Source organism: Sturnira hondurensis, unplaced genomic scaffold (genome assembly GCF_014824575.4).
Source record: "Sturnira hondurensis isolate 20B ecotype Veracruz unplaced genomic scaffold, ASM1482457v3 Scaffold0020080, whole genome shotgun sequence".
Lineage (NCBI taxonomy): Eukaryota > Metazoa > Chordata > Mammalia > Chiroptera > Phyllostomidae > Sturnira > Sturnira hondurensis.
Genome location: NW_028092711.1, coordinates 1,234,664 through 1,262,662, shown reverse-complemented (window position 1 = coordinate 1,262,662; position 27,999 = coordinate 1,234,664). Strand labels below are relative to the sequence as shown.

The 27,999-nt window shown below is 36.8% G+C and overlaps 1 protein-coding gene across 1 annotated transcript; it reads left to right on the top strand.

Annotated features, from left to right (window-relative positions):
• The first annotated feature begins 663 nt into the window (after nt 1-663).
• Nucleotides 664-27,924, top strand: LOC118974979 (short-chain dehydrogenase/reductase family 16C member 6-like). The gene is made up of 7 exons (XM_037028581.1): nt 664-762; nt 3,782-4,128; nt 7,749-7,880; nt 13,685-13,784; nt 14,246-14,390; nt 25,244-25,369; nt 27,255-27,924. The coding sequence occupies exons 2-7, from the start codon at nt 3,808-3,810 to the stop codon at nt 27,373-27,375; spliced, it is 945 nt and encodes a 314-aa protein (XP_036884476.1). The 5' UTR covers nt 664-762; nt 3,782-3,807; the 3' UTR covers nt 27,376-27,924.
• Nucleotides 27,925-27,999: the final 75 nt, after the last annotated feature.

Here is a 27,999-nt window from a genome sequence, read left to right as displayed (position 1 = left end):
TATATAAAACTTGATAGGACTTTTGGGACAAATGAGGAAACTTGCATAGGGATTAATATTACATAGTATTACAGAATTAATGTTAGTTTTATTGAGTTTGGTACTTTTCCTTATGTGTGATAACTTCCTTCTTCAGAGATGAGAGCTGGATACTTTCACTGTGTCCAATCTGTAAACTTTCTTTTAAATGGTTATCCAAAAGAAAGAAGATAGAAAGCAAACATGGTAAAACGCGAACAATTTTGTTTGATCTGGGCATGGGTTCCTCGAACACTTATGTGTTATTTCTTCAGGTTCTAGTGTGCTGGGACATTTTCATAATAAAACTGAGGAAAATAATGTAAGCTGATCATCCGGTTTTGAGGAGTCAGCAACTTAGCTTCACATTTTTCTCACTGAACCAAACTGACAAAGTGTTTCTTATTTCGGTTCTCCTAATGTAAAGAGTTCAGTGTACCCACAGGAGGGCTAATGATAATGGCCACATTGCACATATCAATTACTTTAAACACATACTTCATGGGTCACACCTTTACTCCAGGCCGCTGTGAGAGTTGAAAACCCAGGAGTCACCTTCTACATTGCAGTAATGTCAACATGGGTGAAAGCCAGGTGAGTGACTCCACTATTTAACACTCACACAAAAGGCGGACACATTGACCTGAAAGCATTTAAGAGTCTGCTTCTGGCAGTCTCAACACAAGCTGTTTGCATCTTCCCCTACGAGGACACTGGTGCCTCCAGAGTGCAACGTTTTTGCAGGTAAGATTAAGGTCCTTTGACACTCAAGAGAAATTATTAGGTGCCTGCTCCTGAATGTTTCTCTGGGTACAGTTTAGTACAGTTCCCAAATAGGGGTGGGACATAATTTGATTATCACCTCCATGTCTCTTCTTCTATTTTAATTGTTCTTGCTCAGTTTTGTGATTTTTGGCAGGGTGAGGGGAAGAGGTGGTGAAAAGACAGGGTGACAGGCAAGAAGGGACCGGGGAATGAGACATGGTTGTGGGCCCAGCTGGATGAAGGTGAACACATGGATTTGGCCTCGTGACAGGGTCCTATATTAACCAACAGCTCCCAAGAAGAATGAGAGTCAGATAAACTGCTATGCAAACCCTCTTCCCAAGCCCTCCTCAGCAATTTCACAGTTGAGGCTAACGCTGAAATGTACAAAAAAGCCTTCCAAGCCTCCTGGAGAGTTATCTTCATGGATGACAAGCTGCAGACTAAGCAGCGTTATCGGAGAGTCTCTAGTGCCGAGGACAGAATCAATATTTTCATGACATTGTACAATTTACAAAATGCCTTATTATACTTGTTGTTTTGATACTTTTAACATTCCTGAAAATTGGTAATTTTTACAACATTCTCACAGTCACCTTTTAAACCGAACTGCTCAGGACGTGCTTGAAAAATGAAAGGAGGTCCTTGTGACTTAAAGCCTAGTTTATTCAGGTTTCTTCGTGTGTAGGGATCAAAGGGGCGGGAGCTCTGGAACCACAGAGTGGCCTCCAGTCCCACTTCTATGGAAGAACCACGTACCCCTTAGCAAGTTACATGCCTACCTGAATCTCACTCATACTTACCTTACAGGACTATGTGGGGGATCAAATAAAGTAAGGCATGTAAAGCACATAATACAGCTGAGTACTTATACTCATCATAATGCTTAGTGATTTTTTTCTGTCCTATTGCCATGACTGTCCAAGGACCCCCTGGGAGCAATCTGGTTTTCTGGCCGGCAATTCCTACACCCAGGGCTTATGTGTACTTTTCTTCTTTGTTCCAACATTGAGTGCTTTCAGCAGTCTGGGAGTGAAGTCTCTTAATTCAGGGAACGTTTAAACAATAAACAGTTGGATACATGTCAAAACTCTTGTCCTCAGAATGGTCCCAAAGTGTAACAATATATTGCTAAAATTGAATAAGTTTTATAGAAAGCCACTTGAACTTTTTCTAGATAAATCATCTACTTTGAGAATAAATTTTCTCCTACAAAAAGTATGACAAAAGTCATAATCTTCTCTTTTCTCCACATAAAAATCCTGAGACCCAGAATGCCTCCTTCATCACACTTGTATTTATTTTTAATAGATGACAAGATATCACATCTTCTCATAATCACAATATACTACATGTTGGATTGTGCTTGAGCCAGGAAAGTTTATATAGGCCTGTAGAAGACAGTGAATCTCTCTAGCCTGATGTCTTTCCTGATTATAAACTTGAAATATGCATTAACTCTTAATGAACATTACAGTAAGTGGAAGTCCCTAAAATTTTCCAAGGAAAATACCTTTAGGGATATGGTCAATATTCTTAACAAATCCAAATACATTGATGAAAGACATCTGTAATGCCCTTTTTCCTGCTCTGTCTTAAAAACAGGCTTCCCCGGGACTTTTTCTCCCTCCCAAAATTCAGATAAATATTTAGAATGGTGTTCTGGCAATAATGCTCTTTTTCTGTCCTATCTCCGTGGGAATTTCTGGCAGATCAGGGCCACCTGCAAGATGAAAAAGCCTAGGACCTTCAAAGTCCTCACTTAGGTCTTCAAGATATTGCAAAATTAACTCCTGACTAATACGAAATGAATGTAATGCAAAGATCATTCTTTTTACCAGACTCAGTGTTTGCCTTCTTTTTTCTTTTTGCTACATTTCTTAGCACTTTAAAGCTTGGAGAATGAAGTCACCATGCAAGTTTAGCTTCTGTCTTCACTGTATTACTTGTGTGACCATAGGATAGTTTGCTTAGTCTTTTGATAACCCTGTTCTTAACTGTAAAAGAGGACAACCCCTGCAAGAGTTAAACCCACACAGAGCACTTAGAACTTGCCTGAATTGTAGCAACATTCCATATATACCGCTACATTATTACTATTATTATTATTATTATTATTATTTCGTTAGGAGCTGTAATCTTTTAGTGTGAGTTCTATAGATGTCCACATCTTACTGCTACAGGAAATGATTGTGTAAGAATGTTCAAGTGTCGCAATATGGTTATCAAAAATCAAGGTGTGTCACAAGAAACAAAAAAAAATGCTGTATTATTTTTGTCAAAGGTGAGTCTGGGAAAAGTACACATTAGCTCCAAGAAATGTCTATTCTAATGGTAAAGGACTGGACTACAATTCAGAAGACCTCTGTCCATGATCCTAATGGTGCTTGTTTTATTAGCTAGCTACATGACCTTGAATGAAGCTACTCAATATTTCTTGTCTCAGGTCCCCACTATGAAATAGTAATAACTGTATCTGGTTTGACTCTCTCAGAGGGGTATTGTAAGGACCAGGTGGAAACATATAAAAGCTTTCATTGTGTTGTGATGTTATTTTATTGTACTGAAAAACTACCTGATAAAAAGCACATTTCTATTAGATATGAGATCATCAAGTGAGTTTATGTGATAGAAAAATAAACAGATTGAGAATCTAAAGTCTTGGTTTACTAGTCATATAAGATTGGGCAAGTCAAGACTCAAGTACCTTGTGTCTTGAATTATAAAGCTCCCCAGTAATCTGTGGTCCCACCTACAGGTCAGATTAGGTTATATGTAAGAAAGTACCCTGTAAATTGGAAATATTCTTGTTAACATAAAATATTTTATAATAATCATTTATATAATTTCAAAATTCAACAACTTGAGCAGTTGTTGCTAAAAACCATATCCTAGATAATCAATGTCTTGAGGGTAAATCCTCTTATACTAAATACTTCACGTATACTGCAATTGTGATAATGTAATGAATTTACCAATCACCTTTTTTTCTCATTAGGATAGTCTCTTCTTCTCTGAATCAACATGGATTTGATTTCGGACACCTCTGTATTTTTGGCAAAATGTTCATATTATTTTTTAGAATGTTTGGTTTACAAGATAATTCCCAAGAGAAAAAAGAATGTTGCTGGAGAGATTGTACTTATAACAGGAGCTGGAAGTGGACTTGGGCGGCTAATGGCCATAAAATTTGCCAGCCTTGGAGCCATTGTAGTTCTATGGGACATTAATGAAGAAGGCAACATGGAAACATGTAGACTGGCCAAAGAAAAGGGTGGTGAGAAAGTATTTGCCTATAAGTGTGACTGTAGCAACAGGGAAGAGGTCTACAGAGTTGCTGATCAGGTAAACTGACTGGTCTCCTTCTTCATTTCTATGCCCAAGAAAAATATTGCATCTAGTGCGTGCTTTTACAAAGCAAGGAGAAGAAAAGCTTGTCATAGACTTCTTCTAAGATCTCTCCATGCCTCTTTCTTGAGTCTGCATGTAAGGAATCTGACTTTGTAGCCTTCACAAAGGGGCATAGAATAAAATGATTCAAGTGGGAATTTAATGAGCTTTCTGAGTAGTTGCCCAACTGCTGTCTTGGCAACTCATTTACAATCAGGTGTCAACAGAAACTGGAACTAGTCCTGGTGCTTTTGCTCACTGGTTGTACAACTTTTACCAAGTTACCTGCCCCCTCTAGAGCTTGGGCAGGGTGAGAGTGACCATTAATTTTTTTCTTATATAGCCAAGAATGTCTTACATCAAAGATTTCAAAAATAGTTTCCAACTTCCAGCCAAGATGGAAGCATAGGTACATATGCTTTGCTTCCTTGCACAACCAAAAGAGAGATGACAACAAATTTAAAAACAAAGTAAAACCAGAACTGATAGAAAATTGAACTGTATGCAAGTCAAACAACCAAGGAGTTAGAGGAGAAACATTCATCCAGACTGGTAGGAGGTAGGGAGATGGGCAGCCAGGCAGAGAGGCTGCACTTCAAGGTGGAAGCTGGCAGACCAGGTAGTCCCACAATCACATGTGGATAAGCCAGGAGGAATAACTGGGGAATGAGACAGACCACATAACCCAGGGTCCCAGAGTGGGAAACTAAACTCTCAACCCCTGGCTATAAAAATCTGTGGGAGTTGTGGTGGTGGGAGAAACTCCCAGCCTCACAGGAGGGTTCATCGGAGAAACCCATGGGGTCCTAGAATATAAACCCACTCACCTGGGAATCAGCATAAGAAGGGCCCAATTTGCTTGCTGGTAGTGGGGGAAGTGACTGAAAGCGGATGAGAACCAAGTAAGTGGCATTGTTCTCTCTCTGATCCCTCCCCCACAGACAGCACCACAACACAGTGGGTTACCATGCCCAAGTGAATACCTAAGGCTCTGCCCCTTACAATGTAACAGGTGCACTGAGACAAAGAAATATGGTCCAAATGAAAGAAAAGATCAAAACTCCAAAACAAGAACTAAGTGACGAGGAGATAGCCAACCTATCAGATGCAGAGTTCAAAACACTGGTAATCAGGATGGTCAAAGAAATGGTTAAGTACAAACGCAAAATACAGGAAGACGTGAAGGCTATGCAAAATGAAATAAAGAAAAGTGTACAGGGAACCAGAGTGAAGGGAAGGCAACTGGGACACAAATCAACTATTTGGAGTAGAAGGAAGAAATAAACATTCAAGCAGAACAGAATGAAGAAACAAGAATTCAAAAAACATGAGGTGGGGCTTAGGAACCCCTAAGACTTTAAAAATTCCAATATCCAAATCACTGGATGCCAGAAGGAGAAGAAGAGCAAGAAATTCAAAATTTACTTGAAAAAATAGTGAAGAAGAATTTCCCCAATCTGGCGAAGGAAACAGACTTCCAGGAAGTCCAGGAAGCTCAGAGAGTCTCAAAGAAATTAGACTCAAGGAGGAACACACCAAGACACATCATAATTGAACTACCTAAGATTTAAGATAAGGAGAGAATCTTAAAAGCAGCAAGAGAAAAGGAGATAGTTACCTGCAAAGGAGTGCCCATAAGACTATCAGCTGATTTCTCCAAAGAAACCTTGCAGGCAAGAAGGGGCCAGAAAGAAGTATTCAAAGTAATTAAAGGCAAGGACCTATATCCAAGATTACTCTATCCAGCAAAGCTATCATTTAGAACGGAAGGGTAGATAAAGTGCTTCCCAAATAAAATAAAGTTAAAGGAGTTCATCATCACTAAGCCCTTTTTATTTGAAATGTTAAAGGGACTTATCTAAGAAAAAGAAGACTGAAAACTATGAGCAGTAAAATGACAACAAACTAACAACTAACAACAGAACCTAAAAACACAAAAACAAACTAAGCAAACAACTAGAACAAGAACAGAATCAGAAAAATGGAGATCACATGGAGGGTTATGAGTGGAGAGAGGGAGAGGACTAGAGTCCGGGAAAGATACAGGGAATCAGAAGTATAATTGGTAGGCACAAAACAGACAGGGGAGGGTTAAGAATAGTATAGGAAATGTAGAAGCCAAAGAATTTATAAGCACCACCCATGGACATGAACTAAGTCAGGGGAATGCTGGTAGAAGGGGGAATGCTGGACAGAGGGGAATAAAGGGGAGAAAAATGGGACAACTATAATAGCATAATTAATAAAATATACTTTAAAAGGTAGATTCCATCTTCTTCTTGGGCTCATGTTCCTCCCTTGCAACTGATCTGAAAGAGCCCTTGCTTACACCAATCCTCTTGTCAAGTCAATGGGATGTTCCTCTCTAAAAGTTAGACTCCCTTGGATGTCTTTCTCTGTCTTACTTCTCCCCAAAGTAGAGTAAGTAATCCTCATCGCAACCTCATCTCAGCAATATTATTAACTCATCTTTCAAAAGTTACTTGATTTGACTGCATCAGGAGTGATACTTACCTACAATCTCGCAATCATATTATCTGGAAGGCTTACCACAAAGCAGTGCATGGGCCAGGAATTAGAAAATCAAGTCAAGACAGATAGTGCTTCCGGTTCAAAAACAAAGAAACAGATTGTTGTATCAGCTCAAAAGATTCCAGTTAAAGCAAAAAAGAAAGTCTTCAAATGGTTATTAAACGTGCATCATGCTTTCCTCCTGGGTCAGCTTTATCAATGTCACCTACAAAGCCTTACTTTGAGACAAAACTGTAAGAGAAACAATCCCCATGTTTTGTTTTGTTTTGTTTTTCTGGAGCACGCTTGCTTCTGAGTAGAATGGGTGGTACATTTTGGATTATGCGAGCAGGTAAGGTGGGCAATGCAGAAGGGAAGATGAAGGAAAATGCTGCAGCACAGCTGTGGACTGCAGGGAAACACCATCCACCGACAGGAATTCAATCTGGGGAAGTCTTTTGGACAGCGGTGCACAGGCTCACAGAGGTAGCTGGGCAGTGGGCCAAACACATCTGTGCCTGGGATGTCTTCTTGCCGAGCACTGGCCAGACTCTAGGGGGATGGAATGCGTTCCTGCCAGCTGATTCACAGAAGAGTCAGGAAGGAGATACGTGCAGAAGTAGTAACTATCAGAGACACCATGCTGAAGGGAAATCTAACTTCCAACTGAAGGAAGACATTTGGAAGCAAGCAGAGAGACAGAATCAGACATCACCCATACACTATCCTCGGCATTAGTAACTGGCAGGGGAGGGTTAATAGCACAACAGAAATAGGAGGTAGAGAAAAGATGTAACATTAGGTCATCTCTACACCAAAAAAAAAAATCAAGATTCTTTAAGCAAAACTGACAAATCACCGTGGTTTATTTAGTATAATTCATTGTAAAGTTACTTTAAAATTGCTGATATGGTTCTATGTGCAAGATCAAATAACTAGTTTTGAAGAAACTACCTGAATGAATTTTTAAATGATATAGAGATGTATCATATGAAAATGGTATGGAAACACATATTAAAATGTAAACACCTCTAATGAATAACACCCGACTCACTTCTGTCCAGGTTAAGAAAGACGTTGGTGATGTGACCCTCCTCATTAACAATGCAGGTGTGGTGACGGGGAAGATGTTCCTCAACACTCCAGATGACATGATAGAAAGATCATTTCGTGTGAATGCCCTATCTCATTTCTGGGTAAATCTTCACTCTTTTTCATTTTATTTTATTGATAAGTGGAAAAATCCTATCTATTTCTGTAAACAACTGTTCAGCCATTTATCTGCATATACACCCTTTGTGAATTGACCATTCATAGATTCCCAGCTTCTCATCTGGGTTTCCCCTTGCCACACACACTCAGCTTAGTTATTCCTCTTCTTGCCCCGTTACAAATGCTCAGCAAAGGGCCCTTCCCTCTATCCTCTCTAGTCTGGTCCCAAGATCTTTTAGGCTGTTCAGAAATCTCCCTACCAAAATACAAACAGAACTGACAGCCATTATACAAAAGAGATTTAATTTGTTCATAAGTGAAAGAGAAGCTCATGTAGAAAGAAAGTGGCTATTTTTACAGTCATGGTTTATGTGAGTGTGTGACTGGGCATTGAAACAAAGGAAATAGGTTCTGACTGCCCCAGGCACTGCTCTAAGTTCTTTTCCTGCACATGGTAGCCTTGGTGCCATTTTCATGATCATTTTACAAATAAGGACACTGAGGCTTAAAGGGTTTTTTTTTAAATATTTTATTTATTTATCTTTAGAGGGGAAGGGAAAGAGAGAGGAAGAGAAACATCAATGTATGGTTGCTTCTTGTGCATCCCCTGCTGGGAACTGGCCCCTGCAGGGAACTGGCCTGCAACCCAGGAATGTGCCCTGACTGGGAATCGAACCATGATCATCTGGTTCGCAGGCCCGTGCTCAATCCACTGAGCTACACCAGCCAGGGCCTTGAGGCTTAAAGGGTTTTAATGACTTATCCAAGGTCCTACAACTGCTAAGTGATGGCCCATACTTAAAAAAAAGAGGAAGCAAGAGAGAAAGGAGGGACTCTTTACAGAAGGACAAATAGTAAATGTATAACTGAAGGCTGGCTTTCTTGAAGCCTAGAGTGTTTAGACCAGTGCTATCCAGTAGAACTATCTGTGATCATGGAAATGTTCTTTTCCTGTGCTTCCCAATATGGTAGCCACTAGTCAACCCCAGCTATTGAGCACTTGAAATATGGTTGGTGGGAGTGAAGAACAAACTCTTAATTTTATGTAATTTAATTCATTTAAATGCATATTTACATAGTCAGATGCCTAGAGGCTATCATCTCGGATAACACAACTCTGGAAAACAGATAGGAAGCTGAAGGAGACTCGCATTACCAAGGGAGTTTCCACCAAGAGAGCTTCTACTTGAAGCTGTGACGAAATAAATAGATACAAGAAGGTGTGGGGCATGCAGGAGACACGGAGGGCTGGAGTCATGGAGAAGGGAGAGGGGCACAGGGCCTCAGTCCTCTGTAACTCCAAGTATAGGGCCTTGGAATGTGTCTGCTTCAGGTGTCCCAGGCTACTCTTTCTTACCATGTGAGAGTCAGGAGAAAGAATATTCTTGTCAGAGAGAAGAGCTTGGCCAAGACCCTCAATATAGGTAAGAGCTTGAAGTGCTCTGGGGTGTTTTCAGGATCTGCTTGTATACACGTTCTCTAAGGCTCTTAGAACTATTTCCTTGACCTTCTTTTTCCGTCACTGGAAAGCCCCACCTGGAACCCAACAAACCTCTTTCAACCAATATTTAATGAGCACCTAGCACAGTGCCTGACATACAATACGTGTTCCATAAATATTTGTGAAATGACTGATTTTCCTTCCCACTCCTACCCCATCTAAAATCATCTTGGCAGATGAAGCTAGGGGGTGCTGATATCTAACCACATCACAAACATAGAAGTCATCCTTGATTCCTCCATTGCCCTAATGCTAACATCCTTGGCTCTCCATACAAAACATGCTCAAGTACACTCATTTTTCTCCTTCTCTGCCGCTAGCCCAGGTCCAAGGCTTTATTATCTCTTGCCAGCAGTTCAGCATGGCCTTCCCTTTTCTAACCTGCCTTGAGACAAGAACAAATTGATCTTTAACCAAATTATCCTACTCCCCTGCTCAAAAATATTCAGAGAGCCCTAGCTGGTGTAGCTCAGTGGCTTGAGCATGGGCTGTGAACCAAAGGGTCGCTGGTTCAATTCCCAGTCAGAGCACATGCCTAGGCTGCAGGCCAGGTCCCCTGTGGGGACCACATAAGAGGCAACCACATATTGATGTTTCTCTCCCTCTCTTTCTCCCTCCTTTCCTCTATCCCTAAAAATACATAAATAAATTTAAAAAAATATTCAGAGCATTCCAAATGCACTTGGAATAACATACAGTTATCTGCCATTGCCTATGGGCCCCTACGTGATGTGGTAATATCTTCCTATACCTATCACTCCCCTCTCATTTTTCTCTACATTCTGCTCACTTTCCACACTCCAAGGATCCTGAAAACACCCCAGAGCACGTCAAGCTCTTACCTATATTGAGGGTCTTGGCCAAGGTCTTCTCTCTGACAAGAATATTCTTTCTCCTGACTCTCACATGGTGGCTCCCTCTCACCATTCAGCCCTCACGCAGTCTCTGAACTTGCACCTGTACGCTGCATGTTCTAGTCTGTTTGGCTTAGTTCACTTACATAGTAACAGAAAAGGTATTAACAAATATATACATTTATTTTGCTTATTAATTGTAATATCTATTCATATATGACCTTAAACATATATATAGGTATATAATAATATCATGGTTAGTTTTCAATCATAACTTTAAAATATCATTAACTTTATAATCATATTAGAAGATATAGTATATACCATATTAAATTTACCTTATCAACTCAAGCTTTATATATAAACAAGTCAAATGATGCTAGCTGACCCCATACCTTTGCTCTACAAATTTTAGTTTTTTAAAAAATTTTATGGATAACCAAAGATTTCCCAGAAATTTACCCAACTTGATATTATCCTAAAGTATTCAAGTCATTTGACACTACAGAGTAGCACAGTCATTAGAGATATTAAAAGGCTGTCAAAAAGACGACATGGAAGAATTGTAAAAGACAGTGCAAGTGGAGTAGCTAAGTTCAAACAACTGGCAGAACTGTCTGAAGTTTAAAAAGACCAACCCTTTTTCTTTGCAATAAAGTTTTCACTGGTTGTAATTCAGTTTAACTGAACACATATTTGCATTCATGATAACCTGAAATATTTTCTAAAAAAACAATGATAACTCTTTGGCCCATAACCAGTGTGAAAAACAATTAGGAAGTTCATCAATTAGGCTTTTCTGTGAGAAAAACCAAGTCTTACATTAAATTCAATAAAATAAAATCAAGCAAATCTAATGCTTGTTTGCATTACACCCCACATTTGATAAAATTAGGAAAAACAGATACAGTTCTTTATCAAACAAGTCTCATTAGTTCACAGATTTATCTTGATCATGAATAATGTGTAAACCTGGATCAATATATAATTCTCAAGTAAGTTCCCTGGTTATAAATGCATTTTACACGTTTCATTAATTGCTCACTGAACAATGAGCGCATTGCTTTTTCTTCTCTTTAATGGTGGAGATTCTTACAGTGAGAGCAAATGACAAGTTTCTATGATAATTTCATCTTCTAGAATGTCCCAAAATGCCCTCACTGATACCTAGGACTCAAACACAGACTCTTGAAATACCTAGTTACTTTTCTCTTTTTCTCAACTGGACACCAAAAACTAGTAGCAACTTCAGCCTAAGCTCAAAAGCAAGTACACATATAGATATATTGGGGGCGGGGGGGAAGGGCAGTCTGTGGAGAAACACAAACAAAACCCAGTGCCTGCAAGTGATTAGATCCCTGTGAGTAGACAACTGCTTACCCTGATTCCTTTTAAATCAGTGTTCAGCCATATGACACAGACTACTATGGGCCACTATTAGGGCCTCTGAATGGGCCTCTCCCTTTCATCTAAGGAGTTTCATTGCCTCAACCCATGAAATTCCTTACCAAAGTAACACTGACACACACCTTCAACTCTGTTACTCAGCTTCATATTACTGAAAGTTTACAAACTGTCAGACACCCATAATGATGCTGCAGCTGGATCTCTAGTCCCTAAAGCCTATGAGGTATACTAGATAATCACTCTGGCAATGCCTGTTGGGACCCAGACTGGATTTTTTTTATACACTTGTGCTGAAAGGCAATATACAATTCTTGCCATTTACAACAGCCTGCAGTAATGAGTAATGCAACAATAGTTTTTAATTTTGAATTTTTGAACAACAAAGAGGTCATTACCACAAGAGACAGAGATATAAAATGCTATCACATTGAACATTAGATGTCAAAAAAGGCCAATTACCTGTACCTAAGCAGAAACTCACCAATCAATTCAATAGTTCTGGAACAAGATTAGTGAGACCCAAAGACCTTGCAAGCAAAGGTGACATTCTCTGAACCACAAGCTACTATCTGCTCTGCTGGGTCCTTGTACGTAATCAGCAGACTGTGCAAAACTCTTAACGCAAAATTCTTACATCATTAAAATCATAAATCTCATAGAAATATGGTGAGGATTGCCTGTCAAGGTTTTACTTAATTCATTTATGGGGCAATTAGCAGAATAACACAGCTAATAAATTGATGACATGAGAAATTTGTATTTGTATACAAAAAGAATGCTAAAAAGAAATGCTAAAGAAAAAGAACGCTAAAATTAGTCCACTAAACTCTTACCTCCGAGATTATAAAAAAAATTACGCCTACTAGTTTTCTACACGTTAACCTCTAATTTTACAGGATTGTGAAACATCTGGGTCCTTATAGTCAGTCCAAGTTACATTGCCAGAGAGTTAGATAAACCTCAGGCAAGGTTATTAGAAAATGTTCTGGATTGAGCGCGGGCCTGCGAACAAGAGGATCACGGTTCGATTCCCAGTCAGGGCACATGCCTGGGTTGCAGGCTGGTTCCCTGCAGGCCAACTCCCAGCAGGGGACGCACGAAATGCAACCATACATTGATGTTTCTCTCCCTCTCTCCTTCCCCTCTAAAGATAAATAAAATCTAAAATAAATAAATAAAATCTAAAATAAAATAAAATGTTCTAGTATGTTGAAAGTCACACAGCCATCTGTTTGCTTTATTTCCAACTTTTGGATGATTATTTCTGAACAGAGGTTAGATTTAAAATCCCAATAGCAGAGGAAAGGAGAATGGAGAAGCTCCTTGAGAGAACCTGGGAAGCACAGGGTTAAGAGAACTGGAACTTTGTCATGACATGGGATCTTAGGATACTGAGTTAACGTCTCAGCTGAGGATGAAGAAGAGGATTTTACCAAAATATCAATAACTAAAAATATATCTAAATCATGTTAGACAATCACAAAGCACCTTATTTACCAGCCTGTTTTCCTTGCATTGAAATTCACCTTTCTTTGAGTTTTTCTCATTCTGCCAATCCACTGATGTGCAGAGGAATCCTGTTCATCATACAGCCAGGAACGTGGACGTGATCAAATTTTAATATAAATGGCTGAAAACTACATGGAAAAGCTCAGCATATTAGAAAAACTATATAAGACAAAAAACTGTACTTGAACAAGAATTAAATAAAAATAAAAATAAAAATAAAGAAAAACTAGGCTTTGAGGGGATTTTTAAAGCAAAATATAAAAAAATGTTGATATAATTCAATTTGTATAGTTAACTTAAAAGGAGAAACAAATCAAATAGTATTTCTTATTGATTAACATGTAATAAATTATAAGATCCTTAAGGACAGTAACTACATGTACTATGACAGGATTTAAAACATAATAACTGTTATGTAAATATTTATTAAATGAATCTGAAAATCCATCAAATAATTATTGAGCAAATACAATAATAAGTGAATGAAATATTGATCCTATATATTTATATCTTCCAGACTTGTAAGGCCTTCCTTCCCGCCATGATTAAAGCTAACCATGGTCATTTGGTCTGTATTTCAAGTGTAGCAGGATTAATTGGTATTAATGTACTATCAGGTGAGTACTTAACCATGTGTCTCTATATTAACCAGTCCATGGCACCTGGAAATTAGAACTCTTTCAAGGTATAGAAACTCTTCCTGCACCAAGGGGAAATTTCTTATACTATTTATAATACCAGCATTATTCTATTTATAACACCAGCATTACTTCCCATTTTCCCATTTAAAATAGCAGTGGCAAGAAGAGGTACTCTCTTATAAAAAAATAGAGAAAAGTGTGCCACTTGGCTCATTAGTCTTCTTGAGTTAAGAGAAACTGAAATAATTTCCACCTCATTTTGGGGTATATCGTGTGGATACACAGGAGTGGAGTGGCCACAAAAATGACTTGAACGAACAATGATACTTTGTCCCCCAAGATAAACCACAAAAAAGAAAGAGATTTTCCATTTTTTAAATGATTCTATAAATTAGCATGTCCATTTTTATTACTAACAGTTCTTCACTTTGTTTTAGATTATTCTTCAAGCAAATTTGCAGCTTTTGGCTTGGCAGAGTCTCTCATGTTTGAATTAGAACTAGTACAGAAAACTAATGTTAAAACCACCATTGTTTGCCCATTTCTCATCAAAACTGGAATGTTTGACGGTGCTACAAGCAAGTAAGTAAACACTTAGAGTAATTCTTACTTTTAGAATAATCTTCCAATGTATGTCAGTTATCGCTCCATTTTGAACTTCTGAAATAGGACAGTAAAACAAAAGAAATAATTTAAATGCCTAATTTAGTAAAAGGAAAAAATCAATATATATTAAGCTAATGAATTTATTACATTTAAAAATATTAATATAGGTTATAAAGTTCATGGTATGGTGAAAGCTTAAACCTAAACAGCTGATCAGAATAATACAACAAAAAAATTGGAAGTCAGATATTAATAAAATATTTAACATTATAGTATTGATAAGTTCTTTCCTAAGAAGTATACGGAAATAAAAGTAATCTAAATGATAAACTATTTTATAAGATTAATTAATATATGTGGGAAAGTATTGGGGAAGTGTGTTTTGATATAAAGGTTATATTTGGTAGAGCAATCCAAATAAGGATGCAAATGAAATATGAGGGCTTGTACCAAAGAAGCCAGCCAATCAGTAGAATATATTGAAATGTAGATACATGATTGAGAGCAAGTATAGCCATCACAACTGCTAAAAAGAAGACGGACATGACACAAATTACATTAATCAGCTATAATAACAGGAAAAAGAGGTAGTCAACAAAAAGGATGGATAGAAAGCAATGAGGCTATTTAGAGTCTAGTAAAACTATAAAACCAAATAGAAAATGCCAAAACAGGTAGTGAAGAGTTTACAGAATATAAATGGGGAAAATCTCTCACAAAGACACATCTATTTAGCTGGTGAAAATTAGCAAAAACAATCATTCCAGATCTTTGGAGGTTGATCAAAAGACATGCAACAAATTGAAAAATATTTATTCAAAAAAAATCTACTGGGAGACCATAGCATTGGGGCTATCCACCCATAGCTCTGCCTCGTAGAATGGTTATTTCAGTGAGTTTGACAGCCAAGTGGCACTTTCTAATTCACCCAGTTCCCTGGGGCAGAACAGCTATCCTGGATAGTTTGACAGCAATGAACATCAGAAGATCTTATTTTCTATAGAAGGCCTATATCGAGCATATGGACTCAGCAAGACTTTTCCTTTTGTTCCCTTTCCCTCAAAGGGAAAGTTGAGGGAAAGTTTCCCTCAACTTTCCCAAGTTGTTCCCTTTCCCTCAACTCCCACTAGGTAGGAAAGATCAGGGGAGAGGCTATTGCTGAATTCCTCTTTCCAAAACAGCTCTTTGTTGTTAGAGAGCCACATTAGTTTATTCGGAAGTCAAGTGCTAAGTCCTATCTCTCCCATATTCTTAAGTTAGAAGACTTATTTTGGGTAGATTACCCAGACAGTAAATATTGGCAGATCCCGACCTCTGAGGCTCTGGGTTGTGAGAGGTCTATGCAGGGTGATAGCAGCATCCAGGTGGTGACACTAATTCCTGCCAACTCTCAGATCCTGCTCAACAAAGAAAATCCATATGGGGCTACCAGTAAAGAGTGAATTTCTCATCACACCCAACTTCTGCTTCATAACACAGAGGTTCTGCCAGGAAAGGGTCAAAATCATCTTCAAAGACTAGAATCTCTATGGCTCTGACTTGGGACCTACCTTTCAAGTGGCTAAGACCATAGATAAGAGCATTATGCAGAAAATAGTACAACTGACTAGTATATTGTAAAGGTTAAGAGCTGGATGTGAAATGAATAGAGGCAGATCAGCTAGAAATTTAAGAGAGAAAGACAGTCAAATATTGCTTGGGTAAAACTAGTTATCCCTGAGAGCAGGAAGACTGTACGCATGCCCAAGATGGCATTCGCCAAGAAATTACATTAAAAACTACAAATTGAAGAAGAAATATACTTCACTTAATTACTCCAGCCAAGTCACTAAATAAACAAACAACCCTAACAACAAACTCCATAGAGGACTACAACACATTATAAAAAAATGTGTACTTTTAACAAAAAAAGTATATAATATGCAAAGACATAGGTAAGTGTGAATCATACATAAGAAAAAAATGTAGGCAATGTAAATTACCACGAAGGGGACCCAGATGTTGGACTTAGCAGAAAAACTTCAAAGAACCTATTATAAATACATTCAAAGATCTAAATAAATCCATATTTTTATAATGGAAAGAAAGCATGATGACAATGATTCATCAAATAGCAATAAGTAGATAGAAATTATTTTTAGATAAAAAAGAAATGAATGTAAATTTTAGAGTAGAAAAGAACCAATGTAAATTTTGGAGTGGGAAAGAAAATAACTGAAAAGAAAAATTCACTAGAGTGGCTCAACAGCAGAACTGAGCTGGCAGAAGAAAGAGTACGTGAACTTAAAGATAGATGGATAGAGATATGCAATTAGATAAAAACAGAGAGCAAAAATGAAGGAACATGAACAGAGCCTCAGAAAAATCTGGAACACCATTAATTATATCACATCATCAGATGAGTAAAGAAAGAAATGAAAAGACCAGAAAAAAATACTCAAAGAAATTATGGTTGAAAACTCCCCAAATTTAATTTTAAAATAACTAATTTACATATTTAGAAAGCTAAATGAGTCCCAAATAGGATAAACATAAGGAGTTATACATGGAGACATATCATATATAAAAATGTTGAAAAACAAAAGGAAGCCCTGGCTGGTGTAGCTCAGTGGATTGAGCACGGGCCTGTGAAGCAAAGGGTTGCTGGTTCGATTCCCAGTCAGGGCACATGCCTGGGTTGCAGGCCAGATCCCCAGTAGGGGACACATGAGAGGCAACCACACATTGATGTTTCTCTCCCACTCTTTCTCCTTCCTTTCCCCTCTCTCTAAAAATAAATTTAAAATATATTTTTTTTTAAAAAGGAAATTTTTGAAAGATCCAAAAGGTAAAAATGACTCACTGTGTACAAAGGAACCCAAATGCAATAAGTAGCTGGTTTCTCAATAGAAGTAATGAAAACCAGGAAGCAGTAGATTATACATCCTAAGTGCTGAATTAAAAAAAATCATCAGCCAAGTATCTTATATACAACAAACAAAACAAGGCAAGAATGAAGTCAAAAATTAAGACAAAATGAAACTAAAAAAATTTGTTGATACACTTCACCTTAAGATCCAAAGGACATAGAACACTAGAACACTATAAACTAAGTAGACCTAACACATATCTATAGTACAATCTTCCTAACAACAGCAAAATTCACTGTCTCACATAAACACATAATATTCTCCAGGATACACCATACACCAGGCCATGAAACAACCACCAACAAACTCAAAAGGAATTAAATCATACAAAGTATGTTCTCTGACCAAAATGGGATGAAATTTCAAAATCAACCCCCAAAGAAATTTTGAATTATAAATATGTGGAAATACAAGATACCAAAATATATGGGATGCAGCTAAAGCAGTGCTTAGAGGGCAATTTATGGATGTAAGTGATTACATTAAAAAAGAAAGACTCTAAAAGCATAATCTTCCACCTTAAAAAACTATAAAAAATAACAGCATATTAAGTCCAAAGCAAGGAGAAATGATAAAATTTGTAGCAGAAATAAATGAAATAGAGAGTGGGAAACTACAGGAAAAAATCAATGAAACAAAGTTGACTTCATGAAAAATCAATAAAATTTTAAAAACTTTAGCCAGAGTAACAAAAGAAAAGAGAAGACTCAAAGTGCTAGAATCAGGACTAAAAGAAAGGACATCATTTCTGACAGAAAGAAAAAAATCATAAGAAAATACTAGATAACTTAGATGAAATAGACAACAAAAGCTAACAAAACTGGCTCAAGAGGAAATAAAAAAACTGAATTGACTTAAAGAAGAAATTAAATTAGTAATCTAAAAAGAAATTCCTACAAGGAAAAGCCCAGGTCCAAATGGATTTACTGGTGAATTCTACCAAACACTTAAAGATGGATTAATATCAATCTTTCAAAAATTCTTCTAAAAATAGAAAAGGACTTAATACTTCCCAATTCACTCTGTAACTCTGATACCAAAATCAGACAAACATCACAACAAAATACAACTAAAATTCAATATCTCTTATGAATATAAATATAAATATCCTCAATAAAATAATAGCAAACTGAATCCAACAACATATCATAATTATAACACACCATGACCAAGCATAATCTATCTGCAAGATTAGGCTAACATATGAAGATAATTTAATGTACACATCACATCAATAAAACAAAGAATAAATGCCACTTGGCCATCTTAATAGAAAAAGCATATGATGATCTAACACTTTCATTATAAGAATACTCAAGAAACGAGAAGAAAAGTTCTACAATCTGATAAGCAGCACCTATATAAAACTACAGCTAACATTATAATTAAATGTAAAAGACTGAGTACTTTTTTTAAAAAAGACATGGATGTCTGCTTTGCTCTCAAAACTCTGATACAACTCCTGTTCAACAGGACAATTAGGCAAGACTATAAAACAATAGGTACCCAGACTTCCAGCCAAGATGAAGGCATAGGTAGACACACTGTGCCTCCTCACCCAACCAAAAGAAGGACAACAAATTCAAAAACAAAAAATAACCAGAACTGATAGAAAAATGAACTGTATGGCAGTCCGACAACCAAGGAGTTAAAGAAGAAACATTCATCCAGACCAGTAGGAGGGGTGGAGACAGGCAGCCAGGCAGAAAGGACTCTCAGCAGTTGGCAGACCTGGCAGTCCCACATTCGTGTGCAAATAAACAACTCAGGAGAAAGACAGACTACACAAACCAGATTTCCTGTGTGGGGAAATAAGGCCTCAAACCTCTGACTGAAAACACCTGTGAGGGTTGAGGCAGCAGGAGAAACTCCCAGCCCCATAGGAGAGTTTGTTGGAGAGACCTACAGGGTCCTAGAATGTACACAAGCCCACCCAACCAGTGAATCAGCACCAGTAGGGCCCGATTTGATTGTGGGTAGTGGGGGAAGTGACTAAAAATCAGCAGACAGCTGAACAAGTGGCACTGTTCCCTCCCGAACCCCTCCCCAACACACAGGGTCACAACCCAGCGACCTGGGTTGCCCCACTGTGGTGAACACCTAAGGCTCCGCCCCCTACTATGTAACAATACTCCAAGACAAAAAAAAATGGCCCAAATGAGAGAACAGATCAAAGCCCTAGAAAATACACAATTAAACAATGAACAAATAGCCAACCTATCAGATGTACAGTTCAAAACACTGGTAATCAAGATGCTCACAGAATTGGTTAAATATGGTTGCAAATTAGATGAAAAAAATAAAGGCTAAGCTAAGTGAAATAAAGGAAAATATATAAGGAACCAACAGTGATGGGAAGGAAATGGGACACAAATCAACTATTTGGAACAGAAGGAAGAAATAAACATTCAACCAGAACAGAATGAAGAAACGAGAATTCAAAAAAATGAGGAAAAGCTTACAAACCTCCAGGACATCTTTAAACGTTCCAACATCCAAATCATAGGGGTACCAGAAGGGGAAGAACAAGAGCAAGAAACTGGAAACTTATTTGAACAAATCATGAAAGAGAACTTCTCCAATCTGGCAAAGGAAACAGGTTTCCAGGAAGTTCAGGAAGCCCAGAGAGTTCCAAAGAAGTTGGATCCAAGGAAGCACACACCAAGGCACATCATAATTACATTACCCAAGATGAAAGATAAGGAGAGAATCTTAAAAGCAGTGAGAGAAAAGGAGAGAGTGACCTACAAAGGAGTGCCCATAAGACTGTCAGCTGATTTCTCAAAAGAAACCTTGCAGGCAAGAAGGGGCCAGAAAAAAGTATTCCATGTCATGAAAGGCAAGGACCTACATCCAAGATTACTCTATCCAGCAAAGCTATCATTTAGAATGGAAGGGCAGATAACTTGCTTCCCAGATAAGGTCAAGTTAAAGGAGTTCATCATCACCAACCCCTTATTATATAAAATGTTAAATGTTAAAATGTTAAAATCTAAGAAAAAGAAGATAAAAAATAAGAACAGCAAAATAACAACAAACTCAGTTATTAGCAACTGAACCTAAAATGAAAACAAAAACAAAAACAAACTAAGCAAACAACTAGAACAGGAAAAGAATCACAGAAATGGAGATCACATGCAGGGTTATCTGTGGGGGAGTGGGTGGGGAGAAAGGGGGAAAAGGTACAGAGAATAAGCAACATACACGGTAGGTAGAAGATAGACAGGGGAAGGTTAGGAATAGTATAGAAAATGTAGAAGCTAAAGAACTTATAAGTATGACACATAGACATGAACTAAAGTTGGGGAATGTGGGTGGGAAGGGGTGTGAAGGGTGGAAGGGAGTGAAGGGGAAAAATGGGACAAGTGTAATAACATAATCAATAAAAACATATTTTAAAAAATAGGTACCAAGACTGATAAGAAGAAGTAAAACTATATTTTCAGATAGCATGATCTCGTATTCATAGACAAACCTTAGGAATACAAACACGTGCATGCAAATTATTAGATATAAGAAATAAATTAAGCAAGATTGCAAGAACAATATACAAGATCAATATACAAAAATTAACTGTATTTCAATATACTTGTAATGAACACAAAACTGAAATTAATAAAACAATTTCACTTGCAACAGCATCAAAAATAATAAAAACTTAGGAATAAATTTAACAAGAAAAGTACAAAACATACTTTGAGAATTATAAGACATTTTTGAAAGATATTAAAGAAGACAAATAGGTGGAAAGAAATCCCATGTTCAGAGAGTAGAACAGTAATAATAACAGTAATAACAGTAATAACTTACTGTTATTAAGATGCCAATACTCTCTAAGTCGAACTACAGATATAATGAAATTCCTATCAGAACCCCAGGTGCCTTTTCTGCAGGAATTGATGAGATGGTTCTAAAACCATTACAGAAATGCAAGAGACCCACAAAGCCAAAACCATCTTAAAAAAGAAGAATGAAGTTAAAGTGAATCAGACTTCTTAATATCAAACCTTACTACAAAGCTACACTAACCAAGGCAGTTTGATATTTGTCTGAAGTCAGACATATAGATCAATAGAGTAAAATTGAGAATCCAGAAATAAACCCTTCAGTTACTGATTTTCAACAGAGATGCTAAGACCATTTAGTGAGGAAATAACAGTCTTCTAAACAAATGATGCTGGGACAATTGGACAGCCATATGCAAAAGAGTGAAGTTGGACCCTTACTTCCTGCCAGAGAGAAAAATTAACTCAAAATAAATCAAAGACCTAAATATAGGAGATAAAACCCTAAAGCTCTTAGAAGAAACAGTGTAGATCTTGTGGCCTTAGGTTAGGCAGTGATTTATTAGTTGCAATATCAAAATATACAAACAACAATGGATGTGCTACAAAGATATCAAGAAAGTGAGAATACAACTCACAGCATGACAGAAAATTTTTGCAAACTGTACAGCTGATAGGGGACTTCCAGATAATATAAGGAAGTCTTCACAAGTTAACAATAAAAAGACAACCCCATTTAAAAATTGGCAAAATACATGAATAGACACTTCTCCCAAGAAAATACACAAATAATCAATATCACATAAAAAGATGCTCAGCATCATTAGTCATTAGGGAAATGTAAATTAAAGGCTCAGTGAAAAACCATTTCACATCCCCTAAGATGGCTAACTTCAAATAGACAGATCATAATTGCTGATGAGGATGTGAAGATATTGGAATCCTCATGCATTGCTGATAGGATTGTCAAATGATGCAGCCACTTTCAAAAATGGTTGAACAGTTTCTCAAATATAGTTCACATTTCCATTCCAAGATCTATATATCCAGGAATATAAAACACTCACACAAAAATTTGTACATAAAATGTTCATAGCAGCATTATTCATAATATTAAAAAAGTGGAAAAGCTCAAATGTCTATCAACGGATGAAAGGGTAAACACTGTGATACTTCCACACAACGAAATATAAGCCATAAAAAGGAAGGAAGTACTGATACATGCTACCACAGAGATAAACTGTGAAAACATATGCTACTCAGAATATGAATAGCTATATGTCAAGAAATTGGATAACCTGGAAAAAAGGGATAAATTCCTAGAAACATACAGTCTTCCAAAACTAAATCAGGAGGAATCAAAGAATCTGAATAGACAGATTACACCTAGTGAAACTGCAGCAGTGATCAAAAACTCCCAACAAGCAAAAGCCCTGGGCTTCACAGGTGAATTTTCTGAGAACTACCACCTCTTCTTCTTAAACCGTTTCATAAAATTCAAGAGGGAAGACTTCCAAGTCCATTTTATGAGGTAAGCATTACCCTAATTCCACAACCAGGTGAAGACACTACAAAAACAATTACAGGCCAATATCCCTGATGAACATAGATGCTAAAATCCTCAACAAAATATTAGCAACCTAAATTCAACAACACATCAAAAAAATTATACACCAAGATCAAATAGGATCTATTCTGGGATTGCAAGCTTGGTGTAACATTTGCAAATTAATAAATGTGATTCGCCACATAAACAAAATGAAGGATAAAAACCACATGTTCATATAACTAGATGCAGAAAAAGCATTTGATAAACCCAGCACCCATTTATGATCAAAACGCTCCTAAACATAATAAAAGGCATATATGACAAAGCCACGACCAGCATCATACTCTATGAGCAAAAACTGTAAGTATTCTCCTTAGGATCAGGAACAAACAGGAATGTCCATTTCACCTCTCTTATTCAACATAGTACTAGAAGTCCTAGCCATAGCCATCAGACAAGAAGAAACAAAAGGCATTCAAATTGGAAAGAAGAAGTTAAACTGTCATTATTTGCCGATGACATGGTACCGTACATGGAGAACCCCAAAGATTCCACCAAGTAACTACTAGACCTGATAAGTAAATTCAGCAAAGCAGCAGGGTAAAAAATTAATGTCCAGAAATCCAGTTGCATTTTTATATAACAGTAATGAACTAACAGAAAGGGAAATTAAGAAAACAACCCTATTCATAATTGCTTCAAAAAGAAATAATTGAAGATGTAAAAGACCTGTACTTGGAAAGTTATAAGACACTGACAAAGAAACTAAAGATACAAATAAGTGGAAGCATATCCTGTGTTCATGGACAGGAGGAATTATCATCACTAAAATGTCCCTACTACCCAAATCAATCTATAGATTCGATGTAATTCCTATCAAGTCACCAATGGTATATTTCACAGAACTAGGAAAAATATTCCAAAAATGTATATAGAACAACAAATGGCCCCGAATTATAACAGCAATCTTGGGAAAGAAGAACAAAGTTGGAGGAATCAACTTTTTCATATTACGCTACTACTACGAAACTATACTATAAGGCCATAGTAATCAAAACAACATGGTACAGACACATAGATCAATGGAACAGAACAGAGAGCCCAGAAATAAACCCACACCTCTATAGTCAATTAACATTTGACAGAGGAAATAAGCACATACAATGTAAAAACATATTTATCTGATACATTTATATATTGCGAAATAATTGCCATAATTACTAGCCCTAGCTGCCATCTAATTACCATTACTTTTTTCTTTTAAGAACATTTAAGATCTGCTCTTTTAGCAACAATCAAATTTTACATAGACTATTATTAGCTATAATCACCCTGCTGCATATTACATCCCCAGCAGTTGGTAATATAACTTTAATCACCATCTCCCCATTTTTCCCATCTCTTAGCTTCTGTTTCTCTCACTTTGGCTTTTTAGATTCCACATATAATTGATACAGTATTTATCTTCCTCTGATTATTTCACTTTGCATAATGCCATCAAGTTTCATCCAAGTTGTCACAAACAAAAAGATTGCCAAATCTTGGCAATGTAAATAGTACTGCAAATGAACACAGAGAGCTTATGTCTCTATGAGATCCTGATATGTACCCAGAAATGGGATTGCTGGATCATACGGTAGTTCTACTTTTAACTTTTTGAGGGATGTCCATATCATTTTCTATAGTGGCTAAATCAAATATACAATCCCACCAGCAATGTATAAGCGTTCTCTTTTCTCCACATCCTTGACAACACTCATCTCTTGGCTTTTTGACAAGAGTCCTTCTAAGAATTGTGGGGTGATATCTTATTGTGGTTTTCCTTTGCATTTCCCTAATGATGAGTGATATTGTGCACCTTTTCATGTACATGTTGGTCAGTTGCATGGTTTTGTTTTTTGGAAAACTATCTTAATAAGTGGAGAAGCCCCTTAGGATACAATCCTAGGGAACTTTTAGTCATATAAAATATAAATACCAATTACCAACATTTAATTATGGGAAATCAATCATATTTCAAAAATCAGCCTAAATAGAGTATCTTGAGGGGGTGTGGTTCAAGTAATAGAGAAACATTTTATCAAAGTATCATATGTCAAAGTAATGTCTTTTGGAACTTTTATTCATATGTTTATCACATTTCAACTCCAATTGACTTTTATCAACATCTAATTGTAGTTAATGCTGTAAAAATGGTCTGCCTAAAATACAGACACATTATACATACTCAAGATTTTTTTACAAAATAATTTTTGCAATTTTCCTTCTTCACAGTAGAACAATTACTTGATATTTGAGTTGAAGGTGAGGGAAGAAAAATCCAAAAGCAATTGCTTTTATAAGTTCAGACCATCACATAGCAGAAAATCAATAAAGGCAGTGATTCCACAGTAGGAAATTAAATGTATTAGCTCTGGTCTCAAATATTGGTCATGAGAAAAAATACAACACATTTCCTAATATTTATATTTTGTTTGGATATTCATAGCTATTGTTATAACTCCATATCTGAAAGTTCATAATTAATGCTCATGATGACAACAAAAAATAACACTTTAATTATATAACTCTTTATTTTTATTCCAGATTCCCACATCTGTTGCCTTTACTGGAGCAGGAGTACGTGTCCCAAAAAATTGTAAATGCTATTTTAGAGGAACAAACATACTTACTGATGCCAAAATTTATATATTTGGGAATGATCCTTAAACAGTAAGTTAATAATGACCTCTCTATCATTTTGGTTATTTTTAACAAATCATCCCATCATTGCTACCTCTTTTGCCAGAAAGCAACTTCATATTTTTAATGGTGAAAAGAAGAACTTTCATTGAATAAGGACAATCTATTGGACTATGGCTAGTTGTGTTTTGGTTTTTCCAGACACCAAAATAATTTAGCCATGTATTATGCTTCAAAGAATACAACGTATTTACTTCAAGAGAAACACATAGCACCTAAATTATTATTATTATTATTATTATTATTATTATATTATTACTATTATTATTGTGGTTGTTGTAACCGGTTAATTCTTTTGGTTCAACTAGTGTAGAGTTCTATTTTGAAAACAAAGAAAAAAAACCTGAGTGTTTTGCCAGGAAAATATTAAGGATTTCTGGCAAGTTCACTGTTTCCTTTAGCAAAAGAGCACCTACAATTTCATTCAATCCAATGCCATGAGCTCCAGAGTATTTGTGAATGAATTTGGCCCAGGTCCACTGTCTTCTCTGGAGTTAAAGAAGAACAACACCATTCACCAGATGCCTACATGTGTCAGACTGTGTGATAGTTTTGCATGCATTTTATCACACTTAGGGAATCTGGGATTTAATGAGAATAAGTAATTTGTACAGAGTTAATGAGCTGAATCCTGGAACAAAGCTGCAAAACAAAATTTCAGATTCATAGCAGATCTTAAACTCTGACCATCAGGATATACTCCTCCCCTGCTGTAAATTACTGACACAACACAATGTCAGCACAGTACAAAACACAACCAGTGATTTGTTTTTATAAAATTATTAATAAATCCAGTACTTTTGTTACTATATTTATACTTTATTCAAAAAAGTTTTGTGACATGTTAGGTTTATTCGTGCATTCACTGGACATGTACACACATGGGAGGTTATAACATGGTACCTGCTACTCATCCATACTTCAGAGCTGCCTGGACAAAGCAGTTATGTCAAAGTTTCTGATGCCTTTTTTAGCACTCATCACACCTATGGTTACTTGTATAACAACTATCCTCATTGCTAGACTGCATGCTCCCTGAGAACAGGACACATTTTCTGAACTGTTACCAGCTCCAAGCTCCAAGCTCCAGGCTTGGTACAGTACCTAACACAGAATACGCACACAATAAATATTTACGAAGTTGAGTTGAGCAGAATGGAGCTGATCTAAGCAGAACTAAGCGGAAGGTGCAGCTCCTCTATTTCAAGGAACTAAAGCAGGGGTGTCAAACTCATTTTAACCGGGGGGCCACATCAGCCTTGTGGTTGCCTTCAAAGGGCCAAATGTGATTTTAGGACTATATAAATGTAACCACCCCTTAACTAGGGGCAAGGAGTTCAGGGTTGCCACTGGGTAGAAACAAGGTACCAATGGGATAAAACAAGGTGGGGGATTGGATTCGGCCCACAGGCCTTGTGTTTGCCACCTGGAAACTACAACAATCAATGGTTCTCAGCCTCAGGTGTACATTGGAGTTACCTGGAGAACACTGGAAACTGATGCCTGGGCCCTATCCCAAGAAATTCTGCTTAAACTGGTCTTGTTTCCTTTCTCATTTTTGCTACTATTTGTTAGTCTAGTTCATAAGGATGTGTATAGTTTTTCTACAGAACTCAGTGAGTGTAATATATGGATAAACCATGGCCTGAGCATTGGGATTTTCCCAGACTCCCCAGATGTAGGATGGCACTTGGCAAAGGCGACACAGCATTCCTTTGTTCATCCCTTTTGTTTAATGACGCGTCCACAGCATGAATCAGGATGTCACACGTGGTGCAATTTGAAAGTAATCATTGCAAAGAAGTGTCTTTGACTCCTCTAACAGCATTATGATTTTTCTTATGCTTTTCCCTAGAATATTATCTTCAAAGATGTTAATTGCCTTCCTTGAGTACCTTGGCGTAGATACCTTCATGAACTCTTTCAGAGGGCGAGAGCAAGTTCAGACTGAAACTGAGAAGCAGCACCAAAGCTGAAGCCTCAGATGTGGTAACAAAAAAACACGTTATGAGGACAGACTATCTGGAACTCTTCCTAATGTGAAATCATTCCAATGTACCCAGGATTACTAAGGCATTTGAAAGTGCCAACCTTATGCCCAGGACATGGTTTACATGTCAAAAATCGACAATTTTTCTAGCTACTCAAATTATGTATGCAGTTTTTTCTATTATTTTTAGTTTGGTAGATAAGGACATCACAGCCATTTCAATGAATTTAGTAAATGTAATCTATTGACAAAACCATATTAATATAAATTAACCCTAATTTAATTTTTAAAGACATAATACTTTTAGAAAAGGGTTTATTATAAATAATGATTTTATAAATCAGTATCTTATGCTGATAATTTGTTCACATCTGACTTAAAGAAACATTAGTTTTGTAATCAGGAAAAAAATGTTTATATCACAAAGTGAAGGTTTTTTTGTATTACTTATTAATTCCTACTGGAGTTGGATGATTATATTAAGTTTCTTAGTAGGCTTGAATCTCCTTATTCAATAAAATAAATCCATAACTAATCATGCTTGTTTGTAGCTGAATTTACCAAACAATTCATAACTTCTTTACTCCATAAGGAAAAAACAGCACACATT